At 35.9% G+C, this 13,158-nt stretch overlaps 1 protein-coding gene across 1 annotated transcript; it reads left to right on the top strand.

Moving 5' to 3' along the window:
* Nucleotides 1-678: 678 nt before the first annotated feature.
* LOC149579481 (putative disease resistance protein RGA4) lies at nucleotides 679-3,617 on the top strand. The gene has a single exon (XM_089833059.1). It carries the CDS (start codon nucleotides 792-794, stop codon nucleotides 3,525-3,527), a length of 2,736 nt encoding a protein of 911 aa, XP_089689185.1. The 5' UTR covers nucleotides 679-791; the 3' UTR covers nucleotides 3,528-3,617.
* Nucleotides 3,618-13,158: the final 9,541 nt, after the last annotated feature.

The following is a 13,158-nucleotide window of genomic DNA, read 5'->3' as shown; positions in this document are numbered from 1 at the left end:
CGCATAATATCAAAAGAAGGACAAGATATCTATAACTTTTAGATTCCAATAGTAACTATTAATTGAATTCCTATGCTACCTCCTCCGCTCCACCCGCACTGCCCAACAACTTGACAATTGAATGACTACCCATCAGTCTAGCTCATAGTATTACATCAAAGGATAGAAACGTGAAGTTGTCTATTAACACTGTAACTAGGGGAGAGGACCTAGTACTTGAACGTGTTCTAATAGTTGTGAATGGAGTTGTTCGCTTAATACTTACCTTTGTTGACATAATGTCCAATTTTTTTGACAACATTGTACCAATACTTGTGACTTTAAAGTTGTTACTACAATGCTATCCACCCAAAATTGAATAAAATGTACCCTTAATTATAAAAATTAACAAATGATGTGATGCCACATCAGCAGTTCAACTATGGGTACTTTTTATGTACAATCATTGGTCTCACTTTTTTTTGGGCTGTTTTGGACAATTTGGCAAAAAACATGCTGATGTAGCATCATAACAGGTGATGTGGACTTGAAACCTTAGTTATAAGTAAATGACTCGCCAAATAAGCTGCTGTAAAAAATTGGGAGCGACTTGAAATTTTTACGTAGGATTTTGATAAATGCGAAGTTAGGATGTTCAAGTGCTGGATCCTCTCCCCTATCTACGGGTAAAAAATTTTGATAGCCTAGAAGCCTATTTTTCCTTTCAAATTTAGGGAAGTGTTGGATTATTCTGCTCGCGTTCAGCGATATTTGACTTGCTTTGCTCTTCATTTCTCTTTTCTAAATCAGAGATGGCTTCAGGACTTGCTGTTGCAGTTGCCCAAGGCGTGCTCGGAAAGCTTGGCGAGATTGCGGCGGAGAAAGTATTGAATGAGGCATCGCTACAGCTCAACTTCAAAGAGGACTTCAAATGGTTGCAGCAGAAGTTTATCCATTTATGTGCTGCTCTACAAGATGCAGATAACCAAAGCGCGCACACAGTACCTGTGAATCAGTGGTTGGCAAATGTGAATGATATTGTTCTTGATGCAGAAGACATAATTGATGAATGTGCTGTTGAGCATTTGTATAGAAATAGCAGTCAAGTGTGCATGGGCAGTTGTAGTCAGTTAATCTTCAACCGTAAAATGGGAAAGAAGATTAAAGAGCTGAAGGATAGAGTGAGCTTTGTTATTCAAGATGGAGAGCATCTCAGGCTATTTCATGAGTTGCCCCGTTTAGATCAGCCCTCAACAAGTGGCACATCAGATCCGAGAGGAGCCCAGTTCAGAAGAGGTGGTGTCATCTTGGAGGAAGATCCGAGAGCAGTGGGCGTTGATGAGAAGGCGGAGGAATTAGAGAGATTGTTAGAGCATCCTGAAGTGCGTGCTGTAGCCGTAGTGGGTATGGGCGGGCTTGGAAAGACATTCCTTTTGCAGCATGTCTTCAAGAGAAGTAAACAAAGGTATGAGCATTCCGCCTGGGTCTCTGTATCACAAAATTGTTCTGTTAGAACTTTGCAATCTGACCTAGCCAGGCAGATCAATTTGCAAGTAGACTCTAGCATCAGTGATGTGCTTGTAGCTGATTTGATTCATGGGCATTTAGAGGGAAAAAGTTGCTTGATTGTTCTAGATGATGTGTGGGACGGTAGTGTACAAGGTAACATTATACAAAGGCTTGGTCTTCCCAGTGGCAGAAATAACCAGTGTAGAATTGTAATTACTACCAGAAGTAGACAGGTTGCTGCAAACATTAGAGCTCATATCTATGAGATACAGCAGCTCTCCAAGGAAGACAGTTGGACGCTATTTTGTCTTTTTGCCTTCCCAAACAGTGTTGAAAATAGGCCCCCCGAGGACCTGGAGAGCTTAGCTCTTCAAATTGTTAAAAAATGTGGAGGAATACCCCTCGCTCTTAAGACGGTCGCAGCATCATTGTCAAGTTCTGTGACCCCAGGGGACTGGGAATCAAAACTGAGGCAATTAAAAGATGTGATAGGGGCAGAGGATCAGACGATGAAAATCCTCAAGCTCAGTTACAAATCTCTTCCTTCATATCTGAAATGTTGTTTTGCTCACTTTTCTTTCTTTCCCGAGGACACGGGGATACATTTTCTTAGATCCGATGACCCTCAATATATACAACAAGACTATTTGATATATTTGTGGATAGCTGAAGGTTTCATTCCACAAGAAAATGGGAGAGACCAGTGGGACATGGGATTGAATTACTTGCACCAACTTGTAAACTCATGTTTGGTAGAAGTAAACCAAGTTTATTACTGTTACACCGTGCACGACTTGTTGCATGATCTGGCTACCAATGTAAGCAAAGAACACAAGAGCGAATTTTATCTTCCCTTACAAGACAGCAGCTGCCGCCGGTTAATTTTGGGTAAGAAAGGTATAACGGATGATCCACTTCCAGAAAGAGGCTTTCATCGTCACCAATTTCTTCGAACTGTTTCCCTCTTTGAGAATCCAGATATTACTTGCATTCCACAACACCTGTTTCATCGTCTGAGACTACTCCGGGTTCTCGACTTTAGCCGCACTGCCATCTCTGCATTGCCAAACAGTGTTGGGAAATTGAAGCTGCTTAAGGTTTTGAATTTGTCTCAAACAAAGATCACACAAGTGCCGGATTGTGTGAGAAGACTCAAGTCTCTTCTGTTCCTCGATGTCTCTGGATGCATTGCCCTCAAACGTCTACCTCTCTGGATAGGTGAGCTTATCTCTCTTTCCCATCTCGATATAAGGAAGTGCTCAGATGAACTTAACAGGCATATGCCCAAGGGAATATCAGATCTGGTGAGTCTGAGAACACTGAGATCAGGTTACATCCCACTCTCCACTGAAGAAAATGAATTGTTGAATGTTAAAGACATCGGCAATTTGATCGATCTTCAGGAAATGACAATTTCATTAGAAGATGTAGGTGGATTAAGAATTATAGAAGATGGTGTCCTTGAGCAGCTGGTAAAAATGAGAATTCTTCAAGTAGGAAATAATATTCCTTCAAGGGAGGGTGATATTCTTCCATCATTCCCACAGAAATTGGAAGTTACGAAAGATCTTCAACATCTTAGTCTGGAGCGTTTCTCGGTGCCGAGTTGGATCTGTGATATTTTAAGTCTGACAGTACTCACATTGAAAGAGTGCAGTGATTATCCATCGCTGCAAAGCATGCACAACTTGCATGCATTGGTGTTAGAGAGTGATAGGAGAAGCAGAGGACTGCCAAAGAAGTTTGGCGAGCGCGGGGGATTTCCAAAGTTGGTGCGGCTGGGTATTAAAGACTTCCCTCTTTTGGAGAAGTTGCCGGCATTGGAGGAGGGAGCAATGCAGAGTCTGGAAGTGCTAGGTATAGAAAACTGCCCGCGGGTGAAGAAAGTTGCAGAGGGATTGGAGCGGTTGAGGAGACTGAAGCTCATAAAGGTAAAGCAGGCAAGTGGGGAGTTGGAGGAGAGGTTAAAGGAAGGCGGAGAAGATATCAGTAAAATCAAAGCTCATAATCCGCACATCCAAATAAGCATCGTCTTCTAGATGCTTATTATTAATTCTTTTTGACATTGCATATTGCACAAGTGTTTTGTATGTTCTCATTTAATTTTATTTTTTAACTTTTTTACTTAATATTTTTGTTTCTAATAATAATATTATTATCTAAATTATGCTATCCAATGGTTTTGTAGGAGATTTTAATTTTATTACAGAGCAGTGGTTTATAAATGAAAAGGTCCACTCAATGTTTTTTCTTCTTTTTTTTTTTTTTCCTTTTCTTAAGAAAATTATAGTTAAATTTTAAAAAATTATTTTATTTTATTATAAGAATTCAAAGATAATTAAATATTTTATTATTTTAAAAAATAGAAATAACATTTTCTTAATTAATAAAGTTTTAGTAAAATAAAATCTTTTGAAATGTGAAGTTCTAACTAATATGCAAATTTATTTTACCAAATTTAAGATAATATTTTGCTAGAATAAATAAAGAATTATATTAGTAAGATACTATTAATTGATCGAAATATAAAAGTTTAGTTAGACGTAGATATGACCATCAAAGCACAATTTATGATTATTAAATACAAAAGAGAAGTATCAATCATGAGATGTTTCTAGTAAGAAAAAGTTTTGTCTTTATTTATTTTATTATACTTATTGTATTTCGACTATACTATTGCAATCAGTTGTACTTAACTAGTTATTAAACTTTTCTATTTTTAATTTTAATTTTAACTTTTAAATTTTGTAATAATTATTTAATAGATTTTTAATTTTTAAAATTTTAAAATTTATTTTATAAATTTGGGTCTTATAGGAGGGATTTTGGATTTTGAGAAAGCACTACCCAATATTTTAGAATGTAAAAATATTTTATTATGTAAAATTATTAAATCAATAATATGTTATTTTATCATAGGGTATGTGCAAGATCATGGTGTGCCAAAAAGTGGCGATGTGAAAAAAAAAGAGTTTGAAGACACCTAAAAGCGCTTCAAAATCCGCTCTGACTTTTTTTTACCTATCTAGGAACCAAACCTGGAAGGTTAAGCCAAGCCTTATCGGATATCCGATCTTAAATCAAATATCCAACTAATAATTATAATCATATAATAGTATGATATATTATTTAATATTATTATTTTTATTTAATATTAATATTTACTTAATGATATTATTATTATTTAATATAATATTATTATTAAATAATAATAAGATATAATAATAATATCATATTAAATAGTAATAATATTAAATAATATATCATACTATTATATAATAATAATAATAATAATATTATTATTATTATACTATAATATAATAATATTATTATAATAATTATTATACTATAATATAATAATAATATTATTATAATAATTATTATACTATAATATAATAATAATAATATTATTATATTATAATCGTATAATATTATACTATAATAATAATATTATAATGTACTATATTATAATAACATATTATATTATAATAATATAATATAATATTTCATATATTATAATATATATTAATTTAATATAATATATATATAAGATATAATATAATATTTTATATTATAATATATAGTAAATTAATATAATAAATATAAAATATAATATAAAAATATATAAAATGTAATATATATTATATATATTGTACTCATTTTATGTTATTGTGCCATATCAGATATCCGATGTTATATCGGATATCCGATACTTGTACATTGGATTAAATAAAATCACAGACCCGCCAGCCCTCATTTTATGCGAATTTGGGGCTAGTATTGTCATAGCGGATCGGCTATCAGATATCAGGTATGTTCCCCCCCACCCCCGACTCATTTTTAACCTAAATTTAATAGATTTTAACATGATTTTGTTTGTTTTAGTTGAATCTAGGGTATTTTGACAAAAATGGTTAAAATTTAGATTTTTCTAAAATATATATTATGTTTTGCAATTCAATAGGAATGGCTGATCAAAATGATGACACTGAGGCAGGGAATAGTATTCCTCGTAACCCACCACCAAATGATCCAGTATCCCCAAAAAACCCTCCACCAAATGATCCTCTACCTCCTCAAAACCCTCCACGAATCGAGGATTTGATAAATGAAAATCTCACTGAGTTGAGAGGTTTGTATAGAACATACAATAATGTACCTGCACTGGCTCCTATGTTATCCACGTTAAACACCATAGTGGATAACATTGAAACCCTTACAAACCAACAAAATGCCGCTCTTCGTTGGCGTGATGAAATGCACCAGATGTTTGATGATGGTTTGGATTATGATGAGGTCATGGCCCTCAACATAACCAAAGACGATTTGGCTAGCCTTTTTGCTAACCCAAAAATAGGTATACCAGTTGACTCAAAAAAGACCAAACTATCGGTTAAATGGTGCACAAATGATGCCATACATGCAAATTTTTGGGACCGTTGGTGGATGGTCATTGATATCCCTCCACATGGTAATTTAGACATACCATTTTATTTCCTTAAAAAATTATATGCAGAATTTGTGTTGAAACTTAAAGTGAACTATTGGAGCATGAAGCCCAACATGGGCTTAGGACTAGGAGCTCCTCAAGATAGACCCTCTTCCTAGTGGAAGAAACTTGGCACTTTTGTCCCCCCCCCCCCCGATATCTCCCCCCCTCCTCGAGTGCAGCATCTAGATATTATGGTAGAGGCTAGCTCTCAGACCATCAGAGCCATTCATAGGCTAAGTAGCCTAATGATATCTCAGGCTAGGTCAGTCCTGCCTCCTCGTGTTGATGATGTTGGTGCCAGTTCATAATCGGCTAGCTCATCACACATTTGTGTGCCTCACACTTGCATTACATGCAAGAATATTTTCCTGGGTCCCATAGGTGATCTTCCTGAGTGTCATTTTGTATTAGACGAGGATACACCAGATGCACATGCAGAGGCTACAGACCCTGATGCAAGAGAGGAGGGGAATGCAGAGGCATGGACTCCTTCGGTGTCGGTACGTGTATACATTTTTTTGTTATGACATATGTGATTTAAAGTTAATTTTTATAATAGATTAATTTTAATTTTTAAGCCATACTGACTTTTACATGTATGTGATCTTCATTCATGTTTAGTTGATGACCGAGGAGGAGCTCAGACAGATAGATGATGCTACACTCTTGGCCATTTCATTTGTCCTTGAGACATCTATAGTACATTATGTTGTGTTTGCATTATTTTTTTTCTATTTGATATTGTAGCATATATGGTTGCTAATCTTTCTTTTATCTTGCAGATACCACCTGCCCTGGGGGGACAAAGTGCGAGGGGTGAGCCAACATGCATTGACAAAGGAAAGGTAATTAGATGTTTTCTAATTGATTAAATATTGATGCATTCTTGTAAAATTTTTGTGGTAATCTCATTTAATTACATTCTTTATTGTATATAGGGTGTGGTTACTGGTGATGAGCCTATACAGATTCAGTGTCCTAGATCATCAGGGATTTTCATTTGCACAGAGAGCCCCATTGTATGTATAAGTATCATTTATTTTTTAATTTTTTTATTGATGCAGAGGAAAGTATGATTGTTGTTCTATACAATTTTTGTGATTTTTTCCGTACCAATAATGATTCATGTCTTGCATATGTTCATTATAACTTAAATAGGCTTATATGCACCTGTCCAACCGACCAAGTTGGTTACAAAGGTTTATTTAATCAAACAAATACCAAATTACTACTTTCCCTCCAAAACTAATATGACCGTTTGAATTTGAAATTAAAATTTCAAACTATAGTTTTTATGCATTCCCTAACTTTCTATACTATTCCATTGACTCAAAATTGGTCATATGGATTTATTAAATGCAACTAAGTATGAAACTATCCTAAGACTACCCCATATGGCTCTTTTGGCCATTTTACATCATGTTGCCCATAGGTCCTTACTAGGACTTTTATGACTTTTGTCTTTCAAAGTACATTGTTTATTACATAATTCTATTATTGGTTTTAATATATCCCAATTAACAATCAATGATGTCTTTGATCCTCTATCTTCATCTGGTACCAAGGCTCTCTTAGATGATTTAATAGGTGCCCCTGCACCAAACACCCCACCTTCAAAGAAACTCTTGTCCCAAGAGTTAAGGCGTACTATCTTCTTTCCTCCCATCCTTCTAGAGGGATGTTTGCAACTTTGCACCTACAATGTATTACCCTGCACACCTGCATACAAATAATTAGAAACAAAAAGCATTGGATCCTTGTTACTAGTCATGGTAACCTTACTGCTTGCTATTTGTGAACAGTCATGTTTTATCCTTGAAAAAGGCTGAATAAATTGTTGTCTGAACTCATGCTGACCCTGTCTCTTATCCTCCATGGATATGTTAACTTCTTTGTTCACTCTTGTCACCAAAGGATACCATACTATTCCTATCATCACTCCTTTTTCTATCACTATCTGCTTGTAAGAAGAATTCTGAGTTTTGTCTTGAACAATCTCATCCTTCATAACCAAAAGAGATGGCTTCAGTGGCAGATCTATCATATCATGTTTACTCTCCCTCTGCTCCTACAAGTCCACAAACTCTTTCTTGCCAAAACAAATAACTCTTTCCTCATCGTGACTAGTCAAAGGATTTAGCTTAAACTTCACACCATCTTTGTGTACTATATAAACATTTGATGAGCCAAAATGAATACTGTTCCTTGAGGCTTGCCAAGGCCTTCCAAGGATTACATGGCAACATGTCATTAGAATGTGATCGCATATAGCTTGATCTTTTATATTCTCCTATAGAGAAATCCACTATTGCTTGCTCCCTTACAACAATATTTTGTGCATCACTAACCCAAAATGCCCTATATGGTCTATCAATAGGATACTTCTTCAATCCTAGTTTATTTACCATTTCATAAGACACTTAATCATCAAAGGAACTAGAGTCTATTATCATCTTACAAATCCTACCATGGTTCATGCAATTTGTCCTGAAAATGGATGGTCTGGTCTCCTTTTGCTACTACATTTGTGGTCCTCTTCTCACCATCAAAGATTCTCCTTCAAGTTCAGGGTCTGCATTATCATACTTCTTTTCTTCCTCTTCTCCTTGGGTCAAGGTGACTCTCCTCTCCTCCTTCCTGAAATCCACACCTTTCTCAGGGCACTTGTAGGATTGATTTCCTACTCCTCCACATTAGAAGCAGTTACCTGTGAAAACACTATTACGTCTTCCACTTCCAAATCTTCCTCCCCTGAAACTTCCTCTTGTCTCAGATGTAATCTCTTTTCCTTTATCTTTGTCTTGATTGTTTGAAGTGTCAAACTGACTTCTTACACCTCTTCCTCTCATTGTTCCACCTCCTCTCTGATTTTCTTGCCTCTCATTCTTTCTTTTCAACTTCTCCTCTACTCGGATTGCCAACTGAAAACATTCTCCAAGTATCCTTGGTACATTCAATCCCATTTCATCTTGAATGTTGTACTTGAGGCCATTAATGTATCTAGCCACCTTCTCATCTTCATCTTCCAGTCCTCCCCTAATGCTCAGGGTACATGGAATTTCTCAGTATAGGACATGACATCCATATCCCTCTGTTTCAAATTGTTCCTTCTTATCTTTAAATTTTGATTACTAAATCATATGGCAAGAATTGATTTCTCACCATGGTATTCATTCTCTCCTAATTTGAAATCTTATTCAATCCCCTTTTGATACAGAGTCTGCAGCAACTACCTTAGACAAGCCAATAAATGGCTGTCACAATTCAACTTAGGATTCTAGGACTTCTCACAAGTCCTCTTACCCACTCCGGGTATACTCAACCTCCAGGCCAAACAAGGCAATCCCACTTCAAAAGCCTCACCAACTGTCACTATAAATGGAGACAATCATGGACATACTATTCCAACCCAAACTCATCAATTTGTTTGGTTCCACCAAACTCCCAACACACCTTTGCACTTCTAGGCCTACAAACCTTGTAGCCTTCCAATTAGCTTCTTTGCACTTTTCTCCCAGTATCCCTTAATAGCATAGGGGCCTCTCCATATGTCCAAACACCCTTCTTGGCACCTACTAAGAATCCAAAAGCTTTTGGGCTGATCTTGCTCTAGCACCCTCCAAACTGCTTCTTGGTACCTAGGCCTAGTTGTTCAAGTTAGGCTAGGGCTTCAAGGAAGAATGGGCAAGGTGGGTTCCCAAGACCCAAAACACTTAATGCAATCTCCCACACAGTCAATGCATCCAACTCCAGCACTCAAACTGATCAGAAGTGCTTGCAACCATGACTGTCACCAATTACCTTGCAAAAATCGGTCAAGCACATGGGCTTGCTTGACCTAGGGCTGACTTGGAAAAATATTTTCCCTTCTCTCCAAGCCTCCAACCTCTGGTATTATGTTTCCTAGTCTCCTAACTTGCATATCCATCAGTTTTAGAGGGTACCACTGGTGGGAATGTAAGTTAGGGATGCATTTGTGGAAGGGTCTAGGAAACAAGGCTTTTCAAACCACCTTCTACTAAAATGTAGATAACTTTTAAACCCCAACTCCTTTTTGATTCAAACCAAAACCAAAAGTTTCCTAACTCACCCCTGCAACTATTTCATACATTTAGCAATCATAAAAGTTCCATACAGATTTTTACTAGCATAACAGCCGAGCAATTACCAGTAAATTTCTAGAAAATTGAAGTTTTTATTGTTTTTTCTCCAAACCACCCTACACTCTGATCTCCCCCTTTCAACTGAGATCACATATGACATATATAGAGGTCTACATGAATTTTGGAACAACCATATAGACGTTCCCAACCATAAAACAAACAAACAACCACTTTTTGCTAATATTGTTTAGACTCTAAATACCCTATTCTAAGGCCTTTTGGTCCCATGGAGTCACTTGGTTTATAACCACACCAAAATTCTTGTGGGCCTTACATGTGCCTTTATTAAAAAACATAGACCAACTTATAAAATATGGACCAATCCTTTATTCCAACTTCCTAATCTACTTGAATCCTCACTTTCATGGAGTGGCAAGGTGTTCGGCAACATAGATACTTGTTCCTCCTTGCCACATAGGTTAGGTGCCCTACACCACCTTTCCTCTCTCTCATTCTGAACACTAGTCCACCAAGTGAGTGATGTTCCTCTCAATCTTGCTATTGCTACTTTTACCTTCTTATCTACCTCTATGTCTTCAAGATCAAAGTAGTTCTCAAGGGCCTCTATCCACCCTAGCACTCCTTCACTATCCATTTTACCCTGGTATATTGGAAAATCAATATGGTTCTTCCCATCATTACCTTGTACTTCCTTAATGATTCTCATAAATCTCTTTTCTTCAAGATCATCTGTTGTCTCATGCTCTTTCCTTGCATTACCAACCTCTTCTTCTTCATGGTTCTCTCCATGATTTCTTCCTCTAACCTCTTCTCCTCTAGGTTCTTGCCTTTCCTTTTCTAAGGATTCTATCCTGGCAATAAGCTTTAGCCTCTCTCTTGTCATCTGTCTTTCTTCCCTCACTCTAGATACTTTAAGTTCTCTCCTCTCTCTTTCTCTTTTGCCAACTCTTCTCTCAATTCTTCAAGTTCTCTAGCCATTTGATTTTTAGGAGGCATTTTCACAACAAGTTTTCTTCCTTCCCAAGGGCCAACACACTGATTCTCTTTCTTTCCTCACCAAAATCTCTGGACACCACTTATGTACCTTTCAACTCTGGGACACACAAGGAGGAATTAGACATGCCAAGGCTTCAACAAAGGGACCAACACATTAAGGATTTTCAAGATTATAGGTCTTGGTCACACTCCTAAACACCCAAACTTCAAAACCCTCCTTAAAATGGCTTAAAAATCAGGGCCTGCTTGTTCAAACCCTAAAACTCAATTCTAGAACGTTTTGACTTGTCTAATGACAAGATATGATCATGATCATGTAGGTTGTTAGTATCATGATCATGTAGGTTATAATCTGTAATGCCTTGGATCTTCAATGTTTCCCTGATGAGCATGGGATGCTCCTGCATCACTTATCTTCATAAATAAATTCAAAACTAATTTTTGTGATATTAACAACTACTATTTTGTATCTCATAGGAGACTCCTAGTGCACATGAGGTTCGACGGGATAGTTATGTAGATTTGATGATGCGGCCACTCACTCCTGAGGAGGAGCCTACAATAGTAAGTTGTAGTTTGAATTCATGATTAAATATGTTATAAATTTAGCATGCTATGAATTATAATGTTATAGTTTAAATTGTAGATTCATCTGACAAAGGTATTTGAACATATACAACTCACGATCAGAGAGGTACCAGCATTGCCGAGGGCATACGAGAGGACTCCTAACCGGTGTCGAAGGTCGATGAGAGAGGTATTTATTATTTAATTTTGATAGTATTAATCTCCATTATGAAAAAGATCATTATGCATTTGAGTAATTCAATGTTAGATATGTAGAATCATATAAATTTAGTAGTCTAACTTTGGGTTTTCCTTTTTTGTTTATGTAGGAGGCATCTGATCCACCTAGTGCAGCGAAGAGGCTGCATTTTGATCATCCACTAGCACCCTAGGATAGTATAGTTTTTGTAGAATGGATCATGAGACATTTTGAGATGACATATGCCACATTGTATACAGAAACATTGATATTATACACATTCTGATGGCAGGATCAGCCACATTTTGTATATGGATCTATGTATTTTGATATATATATATATATATATATATTTCAGTACTTTTTCTATGGATACATGATCTTTAATATATATTTGTGTAAAATTTTGTCTATGGATACATGTATTTTGATATATATTTTTGTCATTTACATGCACAATGATATACATATTAATTTAGTATCTAGTATTGTTCAATTTATCATGGATCATGTGTCATGCCCTAAATTTTACTAGTAAAAACACAACAATTTTTTATTTTTTTTGTAGCTTATGAAGTCGCATAAGAAATTACATATTGTAAAAAAAGGTTATCATTGAATAGGAGTTCAAGACTCATGTGGATAGTGTGAAGGTGTTAACATTTTAGTCACAGGTGGTTTTCAAATAGATTGGATGACAGTCTAGTTCAAGTTAGCGTCACGAGTTAAACGAGCAAGTTCAAGATACAACACTCATAAATTAGTGAGGTAGTTCATATCCTAACAAGCCTCTGATACTAATATTCTATTAGGGTCTGTTAGTTGTATCATATCGATTAATTCATCGTCAACTTGACTGATATTTAGCATATCTTGTATTTTTCTTCGGTGTTCCATTTTGTCCCTTTCTCTATATGTCACAATGTCTTCATTGGATATCTTCATTTTGTGTTTATCCTTTCATCGACTGCTGCTCCCCATTCAGATGACAAATTCGAACACCTAAGGTTATATTTTTGAATTTTTTTGATTAGTTGGGCCCCAAAATGCGACTTTTTTCAAAACCCATGAAAAAAAAGTGGAAAAGTGATGTTGTCGGGTCTGCAAGGACGAAATTATTGGGAATTGGTGCTATTAAATTTGGATATCTGATCCTATATTGGATATCCGATATTGCAAAGTGAATTTTTGGAGAAAAAACTTGCTATAATTTCCCTCTTTTTCCATAATTATATTAATATTATCAAAATCAAAACTTGCTATAATTTTTCGACTTTGGTTTATTACTAAGC

The sequence above is a fragment of the Cupressus sempervirens genome, chromosome 1, assembly GCF_028749045.1.
Source record: "Cupressus sempervirens isolate cs-2001-9-10 chromosome 1, ASM2874904v1, whole genome shotgun sequence".
Lineage (NCBI taxonomy): Eukaryota > Viridiplantae > Streptophyta > Pinopsida > Cupressales > Cupressaceae > Cupressus > Cupressus sempervirens.
Note: the sequence above shows the minus strand (reverse complement) of the source record. Positions and strands in the feature narration are given on the sequence as shown.

Bases quoted from the DNA above. Each gene is read 5' to 3' on its own strand.
- LOC149579481 (XM_089833059.1), top strand. From the start codon at position 792: ATGGCTTCAGGACTTGCTGTTGCAGTTGCCCAAGGCGTGCTCGGAAAG.